At 42.9% G+C, this 21648-nt stretch overlaps 1 protein-coding gene across 1 annotated transcript; it reads right to left on the bottom strand.

Annotated features, from left to right (window-relative positions):
* Positions 1-203: 203 nt before the first annotated feature.
* On the bottom strand, positions 204-19658 carry LOC111958286 (alpha-1A adrenergic receptor). Its single transcript, XM_023979518.2, has 2 exons — positions 18245-19658; positions 204-2088 (listed from the first exon to the last, which is right to left on the bottom strand). The coding sequence occupies exons 1-2, from the start codon at positions 19194-19196 to the stop codon at positions 1496-1498; spliced, it is 1545 nt and encodes a 514-aa protein (XP_023835286.1). The 5' UTR covers positions 19197-19658; the 3' UTR covers positions 204-1495.
* Between the last annotated feature and the right edge of the window lie 1990 nt (positions 19659-21648).

The following is a 21648-nucleotide window of genomic DNA, read 5'->3' as shown; positions in this document are numbered from 1 at the left end:
ACAATATGTAGTTACAATGCATATGTGGTGTGTAGTTTGTGTTGGTATTTTGTCCAAACCTAGCCACCATACAATGTACCTGATACAGCCAGTTAAGGTTTTACCAGTTGCTCCGTTGAATGTTTCAGCCTAGCGTTTTAGTGCTAGGCTGGAACAAAAGCCTGCACCGACCAAGGCCCTCCGGGACTGACATGAAAAAAAAAAGTTGTATTTTTTCCCCATTTTATTTTGCTTAACATTGACAGACGTCATTGAACCATCAGCAAGTACAAACGAAACAAAAGCGTATTTTTGGCAATGCAAAGAACAGACAAATACTCTAATCAATGTGTTCAAGGATTTGATTCTGTCAATCCTTGTCCTTTCAAAAGATAAATGACCTCTCTTCTCTCTGGCTCTGATTGCAGGTAAGGTATATACACCACGATACTTATTCAACTGCACCATACATTGTTTCCAGTCTGAATGTGACCCATCACTTTTATAATGCAATTTCACAGAGGTCTGCTAATGTCAGATCATCACACTTCACTCATTCACCTAGCAAAATAATCATATGCAGATATTATTACCCATATATTACCCTATCTTTACTCATATCATGCTTTCGTCATTCAAGTCAGTGGCTTTCACTTTGATATCTGTGTTTTCTCTAAGAGAACACACGTCTATGCCCAGCTGCGTTGTGTTAAGTCGAGCCGGATGATCTGATACCCTAGAAAAGGGGTGTTTGTCTGTAGGTTATGGTAAAACGGGGGCTGTGAGTTGTGACTTTGTGTCTCGATGTTGCTGCTGGTTGTAGGGGTTGAGCTGTTTGGACTTGAGAGTGAGAATGCTCAAAGGACATAGTTGACGGGCTGCTGATGATCCCAGCCTATCAATGAGAAGTCAGTTTGACATCTTGCCACCTGTCCAGAAAGTGCCTTTTCCAGACCCACTTATTGTTCTGCGTTTGTCTTTTTAACGCAGCTCAAATAAATAACGTTCCATTCCACTTCACTTCAATCGCCATCCAACAAAATGAAACAAACACGATACAATCATTAAAGTTTGATATCATATTTTGGAGCTATTTGGTGCTTGGATCAAATTGGGCCATTTCCAGACAAAATGAACTCAAGCCTTTGATCGATGTCCAAACAACTCTCTGCAGACAAATGTTCCTCCAGTCTTGTTTATTTGCTGGTCAAATGGTCCCATGATAACCCCAAGTTCCGATATTACATTTTGTGGAATTTCCGCATTCCGTTCCATGGTGCAAGTGAAAAAGAGCACTTTCCTTTGACTTTTACGTCTTTCTGCTTTGCAACGGCAACCCCCATTTAGGTGATTTAAGGAAGGAAGTATATTGGTCATTCCCCATGTTGATACACCAATGGCAACCAGCAAGCGCTTTCACTTGCCGCGTCACTGCAAATGTCGTTGAAGAAGGTTAAGCAATTGAATGACAGTGGCCATCCAAATTCGCCACTCCCTTTGTCTGTCCCTCTAGAATCTAGATGTCTGTCTCCTTCAGGCCGTAGCACTCTGTGAGGTCATAGATCTGATAGCAGCTCTGCTCGGCGACTTCGTTGTAAATCCCCATGGAAACCGTGTCAATCTCTGTCCTCGCAAGGGAGGGGGCCGTGACGCCTCCCTTAATCTTATTGGACAGATTGTTCATCTTCTCCTTGAGTTGGAACGATGACTTCTGCAGTGGCGAGAACAGGCTCCACCCTTTAAAACTCAGTGAACGTCCTTGAGTGCCCTTGTAGTAGTGCGAACTCCCGCACGACTCATGGTTGATGGCGTACCCCGGCCGGTGGTCTGTCACACTGGCATCGCCAATACCCATAGTACCCATTTCCCTGCCATCTATGCCCTGGTGGTGATGGCCCTTGACGGCCGTGCGCCAGCGCTGGTCGTAGAAGCGCCGCAGGACTCGGCGGCGGCGGTGGCACTGGCAGCGGAGGAGGCGGGTGAAGGCGCGCTGGAACTCTTTGCTGGAGCACGGGTAGATGACAGGGTTAATGCAGCTGTTGAAGTAGCCCAGCCAGAAGATGACCTTAAAGACCATGTCAGATGGCTTCAGTGCCGGGAAGAAGGAACCTGGGAGGGGACAGAGGAGAGAGGCGTTAGGATCTGTGATCATCTTTAAGATAACTTCTGTGCGAGACATTTTTCATCTCTCTTCATTTTTTAAACTCTGACATTTTGTGCGTAAGACGAGAATTGGCCTCAAATGAGATACATCTAGCTGTTTTTTCTATGCATCGCCAAGAGCGAACGGCAGCTTCTTCAGGTAAGGTTAAGGCGGGAGGTGTACGTTTCTTTGTAAAAAAACAGCTGGTGCGCGATCTCTGGAAGTCTCTAGGTTTTGCTCACTTGAGTTAGAATACCTCTTGATAAGCTGCAGACCATACTATTTACCTAGAGAGTTTTCATCTATTTCTTTTCATAGCTGTCTATTTACCACCACAAGCCGATACTGGCACTAAGACTGCACTCAACGAGATGTACAGTATAGTGCCATAAACAGCTATATAGGGCCAGTGATTTTAATGCAGGGAATCTGAAAAACTGTCTTACCAAATGTTTTCCAGCATGTCACCTGTGCAACTAGAGGGGAAAAACTCTAGATTACCTTAATTCCACAAACAGAAATGTATACAAAGCTCTCCCTCGTCCTCCATTTGGCAGATCTGACCATAACTCTATCCTCCTGATTCCTGCTTACAAGCAAAAACTAAAGCAGGAAGCACCAGTGACTCGCTCAATACGGAAGTGGTCAGATGACACGGATGCAACAGGACTGTTTGCTAGCACAGACTGGAATATGTTCCGGGATTTATCCGATGGCATTGAAGAGTATACCACATCAGTCACCGGCTTCATCAATAAGTGCATAGCTGACGTGATCCCCACAGTGACCATAGTTACATATCCTAACCAGAAGCCATGGATTACAGGCAACATCCGAATTATGGTCAGATTTGCCAAATGGAGGACGAGGGAGAGCTTTGTACGCATCTGTGTGTGGAGTAAAGGCGGTCTAGAGTTTTTTTCCCTCTTGTTGCACATATAACATGCTGGTAGAAAGGAGGTAAAACAGATTGAAGTTTTCCTGCATTAAAGTCCCCGGCTACTAGGAGCACCGCTTCTGGAACTGAATTTTCTTGTTTGCTTTTGGTCTTATACAGCTTGTTGAGTGTGGCCTTCTTGCCAGCATTGGTTTGTAGAGGTACATAGACAGCTACGAAAAATTGTACTCTCGGTAGAGATGTTTCAGTGGAGAGGAACGCTTGGTACAGCCCCCACGTCCCTAATCTCATCTCATCTCCGCCACGGTGTTGACTGGCCCTCCTTTCCTTCATCTCTCCTTGCCCTGGCCTGAGCCTTCTCCTTAGGGACCGGCGGGCAGTTTAGTTTAGATTGGAGCTGACGTCGCACACACGCACACTATCCTTGTGTGGACKAAACAACTGATTCCCATTCAAAATCCAATTTTCCTTAACCCTTAACCCCTAACCCTAAATCTCTATGGCTTAACCTAGCCTTAAAGGGACATTTCTATATTTTTAACATAAAAAAAAAAAAATCCTTTAAACCTAACCTTAACCCCAAACCCTAACTCCTAACCCTAAACCTAACCCCGAACCATAATTCTAACCCTAACAAATAATTAAACAGCAGCAGTAAAATAACAAGCTAGGCTATATACATGGGGGTACCGGGACAGAGTCAATGTGCGGGGGCACCGGTTAGTCGAGGTAATTGAGGTAATATGTACATGTAGGTAGAGTTAAAGTGACTATGCATAGATAATAAACAGAGAGTAGCAGCAGGGTAAAAGAGGGGCTGGATAGCCGTTTGATTAGATGTTCAGGAGTCTTGGCTTGGGGGTAGAAGCTGTTAAGAAGCCTCTTGGACCTCGACTTGGCGCTCCGGTACAGCTTGCCGTGCGGTAGCAGAAAGAACAGTCTATGAATAGGGTGGCTGGAGTCTTTGACAATTTTTAGGGCCTTCCTCTGACACCGCCTGATATAGAGGACCTGGATGGCAGGAAGCTTGGCCCCAGTGATGTACTYGGCTGTTCGCACTACCCTCTGTAGTGCCTTGCGGTCGGYGGCCGAGCAGTTGCCATACCAGGCAYTGATGCAACTAGTCAGGATGATCTCGATGGTGCAGCTGTAGAACCTTTTGAGGATCTGAGGACCCATGCCAAATATTTTCAGTCTCCTGAGGGGGAATAGGCTTTGTCGTGCCCTCTTCACAACTGTCTTGGTGTGTTTGGACCATGATAGTTTGTTGGTGATGTGGACACCAAGGAACTTGAAGCTCTCAACCTGTTCTACTACAGCCCCGTCGATGAGAATGGGGGCGGGCTCGGTCCTCCTTTTCCTGTAGTCCTCAATCATCTCCTTTGTCTTGATCACATTGAGGGAGAGGTTGTTGTCCTGGCACCACACGACTAGGTCTCTGACCTCCTCCCTGTAGGCTGTCTCCTCGTTGTCTATGCATTGGTGCAATAGCCAATTGATGTAATAGCCTACAGTTTTCTTGACATTTGGATTTACATTTTGTGATAGGCTCATGTTTTACTGCTACGACGTACCCACATTATTTATTTTGCCGGGACAGGCGGTACCGGACCGTACCGCCTTACTTTTACCCCTGACCCTGACCCTAACCCTGACCCTAACCCTTAAGCCTAAAATAGCCTTTTTCCTTGTGGGGACAGGTGAAATGTGCCCACTTGTCCAAATGTTCCTTGTTTTACTATGCTTGTGAGGAAAACACACACACACACACACACGCACACGCACACGCACACGCACACACGCACGCGCAGTCTACTTGCAAGTGTCAGCGTTGCACCGGCTTCACAGGCACTATACCAGTAGCAAAGATGTACATAGCAAAAGAGAGGGACACTTGCAAGTAGAGAGGAAGGGAGGTAGCGTAGTGAGGGAGGGGAGGTTATCATCAGCCATCATCACCCACTGGAGTGGCTTTAACAACCTGACATAGGGTCACAACAGGCCTCCTCTCTTGGCCAGTATGGTGGTAATTTGGGTGGTAGTCAGGTCTCTGAGATGAAAGCGTGTTCCTTTGGACAAGATTGGTGTGTGTGTGTGTGTGTGTGCATACGTGTGTGTGCGCAATGGGTAATTGGTGTGTCTGCGTGTGCTTGTGTGTAATGGGTAATTGGTGTGTCTGCGCGTGCTTGTGTGTAATGGGTAATTGGTGTGTCTTGCGTGTGCTTGTGTGTAACGGGTAATTGGTGTGCTAGTGTTGCTCTGAGGAACCCGCCACCACCAAGCCGTAGTTTTGGGGCATTACTGTACATAACTATCCCTTTAAAGAACCAGACAACCCCGTGTGACCCCCTGTGTGGGATCTGACTGATAACACCATTATACTGTACTGTTGTTGGATGTATGTGGCCCATTAGGCTACTACTGTACTGTTGTTAGACAGGGCCATAGAGGGGCCCCACAGGAAGACTCGGTACCATTAGGTGGGTGATGTAGACAGAGTGAAACTAACCGGCGGTTCATTGTTTGAGGCTTGCTTCGTTTTCTCTCGTTATTAGTGTTGTGTTCTTTATGTYGAAGGCTGATGATGAAACAAAGATACAACTATCAGTGTGTTGTATACAGCGCATGTTCTTTTCTGCCAGTTTTTTGGGGAACTATACAATAGTTTGCTGTTTGCTGTGATTGAGCTTGCCTGTCGCAATGTAATCAATGAATTAGTCCCTAAAGTGTGCCCATCTGGCAATCCAGGCAGACTCAAGGGAACGTTCACAGTATTTGAAAAGATTTCAAACCCAGGTCTGTTGTGTATACAGTACACACAGATTCATTATTCACATGCACACACTTCTAACTTTGCCGCAGGGGGTGTGTGTCATATAAACAACTTTATACCCTCCTTCCCCTAGTCTGCCCTCATCTGTCCAGTTTGACATTGGCTTTCATCTGGTGCGGAGCTAGGAATCGTGTTTCAAGAATGAGTCATGCCAATTTACATCTGCCAGAAGGAGAGATTTATGTCCCTTTGGTCCTGTTCTTCCCAGAGGCTTCACTGCTGACTGGTTCAACACGACAACACAGCATTAAAATGAACTATCAGACACAAGGCATCYTGGGACAAAGTAGTTGTGTATTGATTCTAATTGGCAAAATGACATCAACTTTGAGCGATGAATTCCGATTGTAGTCACGAGTCATATGCTACTTAGGAAGTGCCTGGATTGATTTGGCTTGTTGCCTTGACACATCGCCGCTGTTGCCATGACCACATCAGCAGCCGGAGATGAATAACTACTTTATAGTACTTAAACTGCTTTTAGGAGATTACGGAGTCTCTTTTATGTGGAGCTTCTCTATCGAGAAGATGTTTTGTTTTAGTATTTTGTGAGGATATGGTTTTGAAAAGTTCAGTCGTGACAGTTTAACAGAGTTCCCAGAGTCCCAGCCTTCAGAAAGTAGTCATAGTCCTTGACTTATTGCACATTTTGTTGTCTTACAATCTGAATTCAAAATGGATAATTTTTTCACCCGTCTACACACAATAACCCATAATGACAATGTGAAAACAGGTTTTTGAAATGTTAGAAAATGTATTGAAAATGAAACACAGACCAGCTGCAAAATCCTGGATTGTGCAATATTTATCAATTCTTTCTAGGTGTGTCCAAACATTTGACTGGTACTGTACCTCAACTGGTATGCCATCCAGACCTGGAGTTTTCCCGGACTTGAAGGCTTTAATTGCATCTAGAAGTTCCTCCTCTGTAATTAGGCGTCCAATGAGTCTTTCTGTATAGCTGTTCATTTTACACTATTATTTAAAAAAAAAAATCCTTTCAAGTAACTTCAGTTAGTGGATATGGAGGAGACTGAACTTAAAACATATGCTTAAAGTACGTTGCTTCCTCTTTCAAAATATAGTTTGGTGAATCATGGATGACTCTGTCATTTGTCAATTATTTTTTACAATTCTTAAAGCTCTGTCAAGTTGGTTGTTGATCATTGCTAGACAGCCTTGACATAGATTTTCAAGCCGCATTAAGTCAAAACTGTAATTAGGCCACTCGGGAACATTCACTGTCTTCTTGGGAAGCAACTCCAGTGTAGATTTGGCCTTCTGTTTTAAATTATGGTCCTTCTGAAATGTGAATTAGAATTTACTTTCGTGCTTTATTGCAAACAAGATGCATTTTTTTGAATATTTGTATTCTGTACAGGCTTCCTTCTTTTAACTCTGTCAATTAGGTTAATATTGTGGAGTCACTACAATGTTGTTGATCTATCGTCTGTTTTCTCCTATCATAGCCATTCAACTTTGTAACTGTTTTAAAGTCACAGTTAAATCTCTGAGCGGTCTCCTTCCTCTCCGGCAACACCATCCAAAGTGTAATGAATAACTTCACCATGTTCAAAGGGATATTCAATGTCTGGTTGTTTTATTTATACCCATCAATAGGTGCCTTGCTTTACTAGGCATTGGATAACATCCTTGGTCTTTGTGGTTGAATCTGTGTTTGAAATTCATTGCTCAACTGATAGACCTTACAGATCATTGTATGTGTGGGGTACTGAGATGAGGTAGTCATTCAAAAATGATGTTCAACTGTTATTGCACACAGAGTGAGCCCATGCAACTTATGTGACTTCTTAAGCAAATGTTTACTCCTGAACTTGTTCAAGCTTGCCATAACAAAGGGGTTGAATACTTATTGACTCAAGACATTTCTAAAAACATAATTGCACTTGGACATTATGGGGTATCGTGTATAGGCCAGTGACAAACAATCTCAATTGACTCCATTTTAAATTCAGGCCGTAACACAACAAAATGCAGAAAAAGTCAAGGGGTGTGAATACTTTCTGAAGGCCCTGTATACATCAATTTAAGCTATAAATTGAATGCTTTGAAAAATGCAGGTTTGTAAACTTTTAAGTGCGTGAGGAGCTGGTGACATCTCAGCTGTAGTATTCCCAATTCCAGGAGAAACTCTGTCATTTTTTTATTTATTTTATTTTACCGTTATTTTACCAGGTAAGTTGACTGAGAACACGTTCTCATTTGCAGCAACGACCTGGGGAATAGTTACAGGGGAGAGGAGGGGGATGAATGAGCCAATTATAAACTGGGGGAGTGCCTCCTACTGGCCCTCCAAAAAAGAGTGCCTCCTACTGGCCCTCCAACACCACTTCCAGCAGCATCTGGTCTCCCATCCAGGGACTGACCAGGACCGACCCTGCTTAGCTTCAGAAGCAAGCCAACAGTGGTATGCAGGGTGGTATGCTGCTGGCCATACTTAGAACCAGCAGATATAATACATTGTGACACAGTTATAATGGCTGATACATGCTTACAAAAAGTTAGAAAGCATTATAACGGCAGGTTTTAAGTTAATTGTTACCTGGAAACTATTCAGTATGTCAGCCATTTATAATAAGCAAATGACCTACCTGTCAATCAACTGCGGTGTAGTGTTGGGGGAGAGGATTACTTAATTTAAGACGACACTCAATGTAAAGGTCATTATTCTATGAATCAATGCTTTGTAATTGAAACCTTGAGTGGAGAGGGCTACAAAGGACTGTGCTACAGTGTAATGAGTGTTGTGCAAGCTTTGACAGGTGCCACTCACTTGGAGTGAGTCACGTACAGGTCTGGCTGATGGATCTGGCTGGGCCATATGATACTTAGATACTTTGAATACTAACTTGCGGTTTTTACTTACGCTTTCTGTAAGCCTTCATAGGGTATCTGTTTTCAAGAGAGTATTTTTTTAAACATTTTACTTAACCTTTATTTAACTAGGCAAGTCAGTTAAGAACAAATTCTTATTTTCAATGACAGCCTGGGAACAGTGGGTTAACTGCCGTTTTCAGGGGCAGAATGACAGATTTTTTCCTTGTCAGTTCGGGGATTTGATCTTGCAACTTTTCAGRTACTAGTCAAACGCTCTAACCACTAGGCTACCTGCCGCCCCATTCAAGAGAGTGTTACAGGTATAGTTAAATWAAAAAAAWAAAAAAATGACATCGTTTTTCTTATCCCTGTGAGTAGTCTATGAACAAGGTAACACCGCACTCCATGTCCATAGACCGGGGTAGGGAAACCAATGTGTAATTTTGTCATTTGGATTAAGTATCCCTTTAAGTCTGTTTATGGCGTGTTGAAGGTAATACGATTCTTGGTCCAGACTAGTTATGTTGGATGTCCTTTAGAGATGTGGCTGAGAAYAGCACAAGAGGACATAGTAGGACACACTTCTGATTCAACCTTCTGTTTTTACTAGTTTTGGTTTCTGGGAATAGTGGTCCATTATGAATCAGAGTGAACAGATGAGTGCCACGGAGAAAGGAGTTGATTGCGGAAATGCTTACAAGTGCTAAGAAAGATCCGTCTCTGTACAAATGGAGTAAGTGGACAAATCCTCTAAGTGTTCCACCCATTTGGCCGTACAAAAAAGGTATGGAAGAATAATTATTATCTATCAGACGCAATAATAATTATATATATATATATAGCCAAGGGGGAAGGCTATGCTTACAGAGGTAGCCTATTGCTGGACACAACCTGCTAAATTTGACAAGCCCTCACAATTTGTCTTCTTTCAAATAGATGATGAGAGAAACAAATGGCAAAGCCCCTCTCGCTATTGGCCAAAGTATTCTCAGAACCTATCAAGAATGTGAAATGAAAAAAAAAAAATCCTCAAAGATAACATCGTGCAGGCCTGTTTTTCCTGAGCTAATTATTTCCTTTGGCAAAGCTGAGCTCCCCTTGCCCCCTCCCACCTCTCCCCCGCCACGGGTATGGGGATATTCATAATGGTATCATGCGAAAAAAGCGCAACAACATATTAGTCATGTGGTATGTCCAAAATGGCACCCTATTCCCTATATAGCGTACTACTTTTGACCCATTTGGCTCTGGTCAAAGTAYTGAACTATGTAGGAGATGGCGCAAACTTTATTTATCTAGGCAAGTCAGTTAAGAACAAATTCTTATTTACAATGAAGGCAWACCCCAACCAAACCCTAACGACGCAGGGCCAATTGTGCGTTGCCCTATGGGACTCCCAATCACCGGTTGTGATACAGCCTGGAATCGAACCAGGGTCTGTTGCCTCTAGCACTGAGATGCAGTGCCTTAGACTGCTGCCCCACTCAGGAGCCCATTTTGGGACAAATCCATACAGTAGTCTCGTTTTGCTTGGAGTCAAAGGCATCCTTCCTTACAACATCAGTGTCTTCAATAACATTTTGATACTGGTGGCCGAGGCCATCATCAGATGCCTTTGTAACAATCAGAAGCGATACGTAATTACAGTTTCAGGTTACGTACAACGTGTCTGTTCTGTTTGTAAAAGTACGGAGTTCGGATATCTACAGTACCAGTCAACAGTTTGGACACCTACTCATTCAAGGGTTTTTCTTTATTTTACTATTTTCTACATTGTAGAATAATCGTGAAGACCTCAACCCAATTGAGATGGTTTGGGATGAGTTGGACCGCAGAGTGAAGGAAACGCAGTCAACAAGTGCTCAGAATATGTGGGAACTCCTTCAAGACTGTTGGAAAAGCATTCCAGGTGAAGCTGGTTGAGAGAATGCCAAGAGTGTGCAAAGCTTTGATCAAGGCAAAGGGTGGCTACTTTGAAGAATCTCAAATATAACATTTTCTTTTGATTTGTTGAACACTTTTTTGGTTACTACATGATTCTATATGTGTTATTTCCTAGTTTTGATGTCTTCACTATTATTCTACAATGTAGAAAATAGTAAAAATAAAGAAAAACCCTTGAATGAGTAGGTGTGTCCAAACTTTTGACTGGTACTGTATATGGTTAGAGTTGTATTACTAATGTTTGTAATGCCTCAGAGCGTGCTATGCCTTCCTGTGTATCCATTATCAAGGTTTTTGTCACATTACTATACACATTGCCTACTGCGTATAATATATGACTAGTTTATCTCCTTAAGGCAGAGACATTACGGCCTCAAAATGTATTTTCTGTTTTGTTCCTCGGCTTTAACAGCACACGGCCCCAAAGTTTATATTTCTCTCCGTTTTTTCGGATTAGACCTATGGACAGCACTGACATTTTGTTTATTGGAAAAAGTGAAATGTTGGGCTGACTGTATTACATTATTTTCTCTTGCTGTCAGTCTGTCGCAGTTCCGCCACCACATTAACACGGACATTCCTACAGCGATAAGGCTCGTAGAAGAAGTGTTAAACATTATCTCTTTTGAACTGCTCTGCATTCCTAGAATTGGAGGGTCGCTCTACATTTGAGTGGTGAGATGATGACATTTGAAAGATTTTGGTAACTATTTAAGGCTGTGTGTGTGTGTGTGTGTTTGTARGTGTGTACGTGTGCGTTTGCGTTTGCGTTTGCGTGTGCGTTTGTGTGTTCGGACAAATGCTAAAAGCTTGTGTTCCAACACAAATAGATGTGTCATGGGGACTGGAGCCACAGAAATTGAGTCACGAGCATCATCAGAGCCACATTTCTTTAGCCTAAGATGATGACAATGCCTTCAGTGGTTGCTTATTGTGGATTTATTGTTGCGCCCTGAATGAAATGTCTTGGTAGTTGACTTCCTCGCTCTGTGCATTATCATGAGGTTACCAAGCCATGCTTCTCACTTCGTTCTACCCAAGCCATTGCGTGGCTAACTCAGAGACATGAACAGGAAAGGCAGAGACGTTTTGAGAAGGGGGGGGAGAACAAAAGAACGAGAGGGGTATTGTACGTGTGGAATGGTGCCATCTTTACCTCCTCCCTTCCCCCTCCTCCTTTTTATTCCCCTCATCCTGGCTGTTGGGCGTGTGTTGTTGAGACTATGGGAGGAATTCAATTACAGCTGTCATAAGGGCAGTGGACCGTCGTGTTCCTGGGGTCAGCGGCCTGACTACTCCAATTAGAATTACCCATCTCTCTTAATAGACTCTTTCGTGTCGATGAAATTGAAATATCCTTGTTTAATATTTCACTTTCTTAATAGTGCACTTGGAATATGTCAACACAAGCACAGTGAAAGAGATATATAACTTAAACGTAATTGAATCAGGGTTGGGGAGCTGGGGACTGAGGGACTGGAGGTTGGAGGGCTGGAGGACTGAGAGGCTGGGAGGTTGGAAGGCTGGGGCTGGGGGGGCCTCAGCTAGCCTGGCACAAGTAGCAGAGCGTGCTGGTTGGGGCCGTGCCAGGAGACGCTATCAGCCAGCCAACAGCCTTGTACGCACAATAACATTCCGGGGGATTGTAGGAAATGAAATCTAAGGAACTCAACTTGATTAGTAGGCATAGTATGTTATGTGTAGGCTTGTACAAAACAAGGCTGTGGTGGCTTGCAACAATGTTACAAACAGTGGTCCATTGAGATGGAAATCCCCAATGGTTTTAAACACACTTTCCTTTTCAACCTAACATCTGTGGTGCGAATAGGATTTCCCATTATAGAAAGCCCTATTGCAAACTTCTAAAAGATGCCACCCTCTCTAAACTCCTGCCTGACTAAACTCCCGCATTGTTCCAAAAGCAATGTTTGCCAGAATATCGCTTTTAGAATTACCCATCTCTAAAATCTTTTGTCTATCTTGGGGGCACAGTCCATTTGTTCTGTTGTTCTGTTGTTAAGAGTATAGAACTGCAGCCAAATATTTGAGCGCTGGGTGGAACTAATGAAGTGGTGCTGGCCATCTTTTGAATGATTTTCCTGATACATACTGTAAATAATGCAATAGAAAGGACGAGGTATAGAGTGTGTGTGTACCAGTGGAGGCTCCTCAGAAGAGGACGGGGAGGACTGTACTCCTCAGTGAATTTCAGTAAAAGAAACATTTTATAAGTTATCCTTTTTAGATAAAACTAGACTAAATATATTCACGTCATCAAATAATTGATTAAAATACACTGTTTTGCAATGAAGGTCTACAGTTTCTGTTCTCTTCTGTGTACATTGACTTCAATACAAAACCTAGGAGGCTCATGGTTCTTACCCCCTTCCATAGACTTACAGAGTAATTATGACAACTTCAAGAGGACATCCTCCAACCTAGCAGAGCTCTTGCAGCATGAACTGACATGTTGTCCACCCAATCAAGGGATCAGAGAATGAATCTAGTACTGAAAGCATGAGCTACAGCTAGCTAGCACTGCAGTGCATAAAATGTGGTGAGTAGTTGACTCAAAGAGAGAGAAAGACAATAGTTGAACAGTTTTGAACAAATACATTTCTTCCAACATAAAGGAAAAGCAAGAGAGAGAGAGATAGAGGGATTTCATATTTTTGTTTTCAACTTTCAATTTCAATCACTTAGCTAGCAAACCCAGTTGTTCCTTCTAAATGTTCCATTGCCATACTGGCTGGCAATGTTCTTATCCCTTGTTTGCTAGCTAGCCAACTATGACTAACTTGCAGTCACTTCAAAAAGTGCAGTCAGAATAACAGCAACAGTAGCTGCATTTGCATTTGTTTAAGCTGTTTTCTAGTGACATTTATTTGGATGCATCCATAAAAATGAGCTTATGAGGTGCGATTTCGCCTGGCATAGAAAATGTGCTCACTTGTTAGGACACTGTTGTTCCGAGGAGCTAGCCAACAACACAGATAAAACAATCACTTCCAAATGAAGCTGGAAATACTGCAAACTTTGTATACAGTGCATTCGAAAAGTATTCAGACCCCTTGACTTTTTCCACATTTTGTTACGTTACAGCCTTATATTTTTAAAAATCTCCTCACCAATCAACACACAATACCCCATAATGACAAAGCGAAAACATGTTTTTAGATTTTTTTGCAAATTTATAATAAAATAAAATCTGAAATACCTTATTTACATACGTATTCAGACCCTTTGTTATGAGACTCGAAATTGAGCTCAGGTGCATCCTGATCATCCTTGAGATGTTTCTTCAACTTGATTGGAGTCCACCTGTGGTAAATTCAATTGATTGGACATGATTTGGAAAGACACACACCTGTCTATATAAGGTCCCACAGTTGACAATGCATGTCAGAGCAAAAACCAAGCCATGAGGTCCAAGGAATTGTCCATAAAATTCAGAGACAGGATTGTGTGGCACAGATCTGGGGAAGGGTACCAAAACATTTCTGCAGCATTGAAGGTCCCCAATAACACAATGGTCTCCATCTTTCTTAAATGGAAGACGTTTGGATCCACCAAGACTCTTCCTAGAGCTGGCCGCCCAACCAAACTGAACAATCGGGGGAGAAGGGCCTTGTTCACGGAGGTGACCAAGAACCCGATGTCCACTCTGACAGAGCTCCAGAGTTCTTCTGTGGAGATGGGAGAACMTTCCAGAAAGACAACCAWCTCTGCAGCATTTCACCAATCAGGCCTTTATGGTAGAGTGGCCAGATGGAAGCCACTCCGCACATGACAGGCCGCTTGGAGTTTGCCAAAAGGCACCTAAAGACTCTCAGGCCATGAGAAACAAGATTCTCTGGTTTGATGAAACCAAGATTGAAATCTTTGGCCTGAATGCCAAGCGTCACATCTGGAGGAAACCTGACACCATCCTTACGGTGAAGCATGGTGGTGGCAGCATCATGCTGTGGATATGTTATTCAGTGGCAGGGACTAGGAGACTAGTCAGGATCGAGGGAAAGATGAACAGAACAAAGTACCAAGAGATCCTTGATGAAAACCTGCTCCAGTGCGCTCAGGTCCTCAGACTTGGGTGAAGGTTCACTTTCCAACAGGACAATGACCCTAAGCACACAGCCAAGACAACACAGGCGTTGCTTCGGGAGAAGTCACTAAATGTCCTTGAGTGCCACAGTTCAGACTTGAACTCGATCGAACATCTCTGGAGAGACTTGAAAATAGCTGTGTAGCGACTCTCCCCATCCAACCTGACAGATTTTGAGAGGATCTGCTTAGAAGAATAGGAGAAACTTCCCAAATACAGGTGTGGCAAGCTTGTAGCGTCCTACCCAAGAAGACTTGAGGCTGTAATTGCTGCCAAAGGTGCTTGAACAAAGTGCTGAGTAAAGGGTCTGAATACTTATCTAAATGTGATATTTAAGTTTTTTGGGGGGGATGAATTTGATAAAATGTCTAAAAACCTGTTATTGCTTTGTCATTATGGGCTATTGTGTGTAGATTGATGGGGGGGGGGGGGGGGACAATTTAATCAATTTCAGAATAAGGCAGGATGTAGAAAAAGTGGGTTCTGAATACTTTCCGAATGCACTGTATATCCATAAAAATGATGCCAGCTGATTCATGATTTTGACTGGCTGGGAAAAGCTGCCTGCCTGTCTGTCTCGTTCCGACTCCCGACACATTCATTACTATGGGTCAGCTGGAGATAGAATTTGAATATTGAAACAATGTTGTAAATGTCATAAAGACAGACAGCAAGGTTTATACATATTTCCGCCATTGAAAACTAATTGTTAGTTTAAAAGAAATGTGAGAAAATGTCTGGATGCTTTTTACAGTGGAGATCAAGTTTATACATTCCCTGGCTAGTCTGATGAAACAGTGGATTGCGCTGTCAGACGGAACAGAATAAATAGATATTTTAATGTCATAGACTTAGCAGATGTGTTTTGGATTGAAGTCCACAAACGAAGTGAAAAGGTAAGAGGAGAGCGCATAGATGCGAGAAGGGATACAATGTGGCTGCTATGAAAGTGAACTGTGTTTACGTGTGATCAGGGGTGTATTCATTTAGCCATATTCTGTTGAGAAACGTTTCTTAAATGGAAGTAATCAGAACGAAACGGGGATAAACTTTCCTGAATTTGTGCAATAGAAACTCTCTGTTTGCAACTGCTGGACTAATGATTACACCCTAGATCAGCTAGATACAGGCAAGAGTGTGCAAGGCAGTATTGAATGTGTCACTGTCTGTCCATATGACACTTTCTGTCACCTCGAAAATGTTCCCTCGACCTGTGTGCACCTACGTTGTAAACTTTCATTCACAGGCTAGGTTGTAGCAACCTCATGATGGGTATAGGGAAAACGTCAGTATCATGCCTTAACCTATCTCTGTTACATTGAACTGGGTGAATGGATTATGAATGACAGCCATCCAACATGCTGTAAGAGGCCATGCTCATGAAAAGAAAGGTGTGTCCTCCCTCATCTTAAATGGCACTGATCGCCATTGGTGTGTACAATGTGTGTGTCTTTCTTATTTGACATCACAGTGAGCAGAGACGTCAGTTCAACATCTAGTTTTGATTAGAGTTGTCAACTAACGTGAATTCAACGTGAAATCGACAACAAATGTCACCATGTCATTGGACTTGGGTTAGAATTTGGGTGACAAAAATATGAAATGCCCTTTACATTGATCCAATCAGTTTTCCATGTCATCACATCATTTTGGGAGGGTTGAAATGATGTGGAAACAACGTTGATTCAACCAGTTTTTGCCCAGTGGGATGTTATCATAAATGGCTCCGCTATGCCCCAGTCTTTCTCATTGATGCTCCTTATAAAACCTATTACTTGAGATAATTAGGGTGCCATTTGATTAACTCCTGTTGTGCCTCTCGTCTCTACATCTGACCCCATTTTACCAGTAAAGCACCTTTCAACTCATTAGCATTTTATTGACTGTCTGCTGCTCTGTGAGCAAGTCACKTGTTTGTTTCTCAAATCACCATCAGACAACGGTTCTTGCACTTTCCTCTTGCACATAGTTTTTTTTGCTGTTTGATGATCTGTATAGTATATTGTGTTGTGTATCTGTGCGTTGTGTATCTATGTGTTGTGTATCTATGTGTTGTGTATCCATGTGTTGTGTTTGAACACCTCCTACACCCTTTCGACTCCTTTTTTCCATTGACCTGTTGTTGCAGAGAGATTCACTGTAGAACAAACACCCACAACTCTAGTTATTTCAACTAATTATTATCAAGTAACCGGTTACACAGCCTTTTTCCTGTTTGCTCAACTTTTCTTGTCCAAGTGTTAACCTGAACTAAAAAACATTTCGTTGGCCCAAACTAAGCTCCAACTTGAGAAAACTTTGTCAAAAAAAATTCTGTCAATTTAAAATGATTTTTCTCAACTCATATGTTCATTCAAGTAGAAACTATTGTTTGGGAATCTTAACTAAAAAATGCTGTGCAGCTGATTACACACAGCTTTTTAAACGTACATAGTTGACACACGATTACATGGTGCATGTTCATTTATACTGTAATTATGATTCAACATGTCCTCACCTTTTTGAACACACAACCTCTTGGTTCATGGCATGCCAATCTTCCTGCAACACCACCATGTCTGTGTCAGTTATCAATTAATCTGACTATTCTCTAATCATTGATTTCATGTACTTATTTAAGCAATTCAAATTTTCTGTATGGTTGTCTAATGTTGGTGGGGAATATTATATATTTTAATGTGACTCCTTAATCACTATGATAAATAGAATCGTTTTTTTTGTGTACTTTTATGTCAGGAAAGAAATAGGAATGGCTTGTTTTTGCTCTTCAACATACTGCTACCAAACAGTAGGGCTTTAAGCACAATTGATGACGCCTTTGAAGGACATTTTTATGTCTATGGACTGCAAACAATACATCGATGAATTGCACATGTACATAGGCATATGAAAAATCGGACTTATAGCTATGTATAATGATGCCGGATGCCAGAATTACAACTCTTCATGATAGGTTTTAGTACATTGTTACCGAGTATATGTCGTGCGTAATTGTGCGTAATTGTGGATTTTCTCAGTATGCTACGTTGATCTTCTAGAGAAAAAAAAAAAAGAAAAACCAATACCTCACAATTTCAAATATGAAAAGAGTGTATTGTATTGGGAGTTTGCACGATGCACGCAACCTTCTCATAATAATTATGCACTTTGGATGAATTTCAAACATCCTTGCTTAATTAATAATGTTTCACGTTCTAAATAGTGCACTTCGATATGGAAACATAAGCACAGTGAACAAGATATAACTTAAAAGTAATTTAATCGTATTTGAGTGATATGGACACGCGGTATAGGCTAGATCCTCGCAGTGAAACGCACACTCGTCAATCAATACAGCGAATCCTACTGATCACACAAGTGAGCGCACCCACAAACGTACAGATTCTGAGACACATATTTTACATATGGTTAAAACAGAGAAGCAATTAGTCTGTAGCCTCTATTGTGGACCTCTTTAACCCCCAATCAATTGCTAATTAAATGTTGATAATGCAAACCAACACTCACCCAGTGGTAAAACAAAGAAAAACGGTAGCCAACACAGGATGAACATCCCGACGACAATCGCCAGGGTTTTGGCAGCCTTCTTCTCCCGGGAGAACTTCATCAAGCGCACGGACAGCGAACTCCGGAACGGGTGGTTTTTACTCTTGGAAGTATCCTCCAGCATGCTCCGACAGTGAATCCTAAGCACCACTTCTATCGACTTATTTCTCTCCCGTTTGACCCCCGCTTCTAAACTCTTGGTAGTCCTCCGGGCCACCACGTAGACCCTGAAATACATCACAAGGATGACCATAAGCGGGAGGTAGAAGGAAAAGAGCGAGGAGAAGAGGGCATAGCCCGGTTCTTCGGTGATGCTGCAGACGCTCTCGTCGGTCGGCGGTGGTTCCTTCCATCCCAGCAGCGGTCCTATGGAGATGACCATGGAGGAGACCCAGACCACCACCAGGATGACAGCGGCTTTCTTCTCCGTCATGATGGTGGGGTATTTGAGGCAGTGTTTGACCCCGATGTACCTGTCTATGGAGATGATACAGAGGCTGAGGATGGACGCGGTGCAGCAGAGCACATCCACCGCTGCCCAGATGTTGCAGAAGACCCGGCCGAACACCCAGCATCCCAGCACTTCCAAAGACGCGGAGAAAGGCAGCACAATAATGCTCAATAGCAAGTCCGCTATGGCCAGGTTGACTATAAAGAAGTTGGTGACGGTCTGTAAGTGTCTATTGCATAGCACCGAGAGGATAACCAAAATGTTCCCAACGATAGCCACCAAGATGAACATGGATAGAAAGACCCCGACCGTAATGACCTGGGGGTCCAGTGTGATGTTCGTGCAGCTGGTGAAGTTGGTGCTGTTGTCTGTGAATAAGATTTGGTCCAGGAAGGATTCGTTGAGAGCTTTTTCCAAATATATTCCATCATTGCTTTCGTTCATCAAATTAGAATATGTCATTTTGAAACTCCATAAAGAAAATGTTATAGTTTGATTCCAAGGGAAAACAAAGTGGTATTCATAATGTTTTGTTTGTTTCCAGTATGCAAAGAAAACGAGATGAAATGGGACATTCTTCTCACATATGTGAATTGTCTTGAATTTATAAACATCTCCAGTGTAATCTAGATTGTTTCATCTATTAAATGCGTAATTTTCCCCCAACAAAAATAAAAACCGATGCGCAATAACAGCACCATCCCTCTGTCTGAAAATGCAGGATCAACTATTCCTTTTTTTTTAAACTGAAGACTGCTCCAGCCAGGGACTTTCTTTGAGTTCTTTGAGGTAGTAAAAATGTCAAATCTCAAATGAAGTATCAGTAAGTATATTTTTGTAGCTCCATAGCACCGGATGGTCCGATTCTAGTCCACTGTTGGTATTCTTTTAGTAAGAAGTCCAACCCGTAAGACAGAGTCTCAGCCTGCCTAGGACCCCAGCATCTGAGCCCTGCGCTCCTCCCTAGCAAGTGGATTAAGTGACGCGTCGCCTAATAACTGCGATGCCACGAGAGGGAGTCGCGCCCGTTTCCACACACCCAACACGCATGCCAGTGTCGCCGCGAGTGTATATATTTTACCCATAGCCTAATATTCAGTTGATGTTTAGACTATTTCAGTATTATATCGCTGACATATACAACCTGAAGCCAGACTACATGCAAACTAAACCCTTCAGTATAATATAATACACTATATGGCCAAAAGTATGTGGACACCTGCTCAACGAACATCTCATTAAAAAATCATGGCCATTAATATGGAGTTGGTCCGGCCTTTGCTGCTATAACAGCCTTCACTCTTCTGGGAAGGCTTTCCGCTAGATTTTGTAACATTGCTGCGGGCACTTGCTTCCATTCAACCACAACAGCATTAGTGAGGTCGGGCAATGATGTTGGGAGATTGGCATTCCAATTTATCCCAAAGGTGTTCGATGGGGTTGAAGTCAGGGCTAAGTTATTCCACACCGATCTCAACAAACCATTTCTGTATGGACCTCGCTTTGTGCCTGGGGTGTTTGTCATGCTGATATAGGAAAGGGCCTTCCCCAAACTGTTGCCAGAAAGTTAGAAGCACAGAATCATCTACAAAGTCATTGCATGCTGTAGTGTTAAGATTTCCCTTCACTGGAACTAAGGGCCCTAGCCCGAACCACGAAAAACATCCCCAGGCCATTATTCCTCCTCCACCAAACTTTACAGTTGGCACTATGCATTGGGCAGGTAGCGTTCTCTTGGCATCTGTCAAACCCAGATTTGTCTGCCGGACTGCCAGGTGGTGAAGCGTGATTCATCACTCCAGAGAATGCGTTTCCACTTCTCCGGAGTCCAATGGCTGCAAGCTTTACACCACTCCAGCCAACGCTTGGTATTGCGCAAAGTGATGTTAGGCTTGTCGGGCATGGAAACCCATTTCATGAAGCTCCTGACGAACAGTTCTTGTGCTGACGTTGCTTCCAGAGGCAGTCTGGAACTCGGTAGTGAGTGTTGCAACTGAGGACAGACGATTTTTATGCTAGACATTTCCACTTCAAAATAACAGCACGTACATATGACCGGGGCAGCTCTAGCAGGGCAGAAATTTGACGAACTGACTTGTTGGAAAGGTGGCATCCTATGACGGTGCCACGTTGAAAGTTATTGAGCTCTTCAGTACGGGCCATTCTACTGCCAATGTTTGTCTATGGAGATTTCATGGCTGTGTGCTTGTTTTCATTCACAACTGTCAACAACGGGTGTGGCTGAAATAGTCAAATCCACTAATTTGAAGGGGGTTCCACATTCTTTTGGCCATGTAGTGTATAATAGCTAGAATATAATAGAATAGATACTTAATTGTGCATTTTGTAGCTCTGGTACATACTGTTAGATGTGTTAGCATTATTAAAAAAAATTGGCAGAGATATTTGAAACATAACAAATCCAAAACCACAAGTGAGTTGAAATGACCACTGCAACAAAAACACTGTCAGTCATGGCCCCAACCCAGAGCTGTAGGTTTGAGTGAAAATGGCCTTCTGGGTCCTAGCTGTAAAGTTGTAAGTCCCCAGTGACTCTGTGCAGCTGCTGCTGTCCCCCAAGGAGGGGGGGGGGGGATTGGTCGTTATGAGCCACCAGGGAGCTCCGGGGGAGAGCAGCGGAGGGGACACAAGCTCTGGGAAAATGGTGCGAGGCAGAATGCAGAGTCGCTGCCGGACTCACAAGAGGCAACACACATGCTGTGCTTCAATCTGCACTCCCCTGTTTTCTGCAGTTGCGTTTCAAAAGATACCTAAGTGGAGAAAAACACACAAAAGCATCGAGCAAGATGCTTGGCTGAGGAGTATAGGCTAGCCGTGATATTGCCTAAGAAAGAGGACTGGATTATATATTTCTATGCATATTGCATGGGAAGTATGAGAAGTATGGCTATTT

The sequence above is a fragment of the Salvelinus sp. IW2-2015 genome, linkage group LG34, assembly GCF_002910315.2.
Source record: "Salvelinus sp. IW2-2015 linkage group LG34, ASM291031v2, whole genome shotgun sequence".
Taxonomy (NCBI): domain Eukaryota; kingdom Metazoa; phylum Chordata; class Actinopteri; order Salmoniformes; family Salmonidae; genus Salvelinus; species Salvelinus sp. IW2-2015.
The sequence above is the reverse complement of the archived record's forward strand: the minus strand, read 5'-3'. Positions and strand labels throughout refer to the sequence as shown.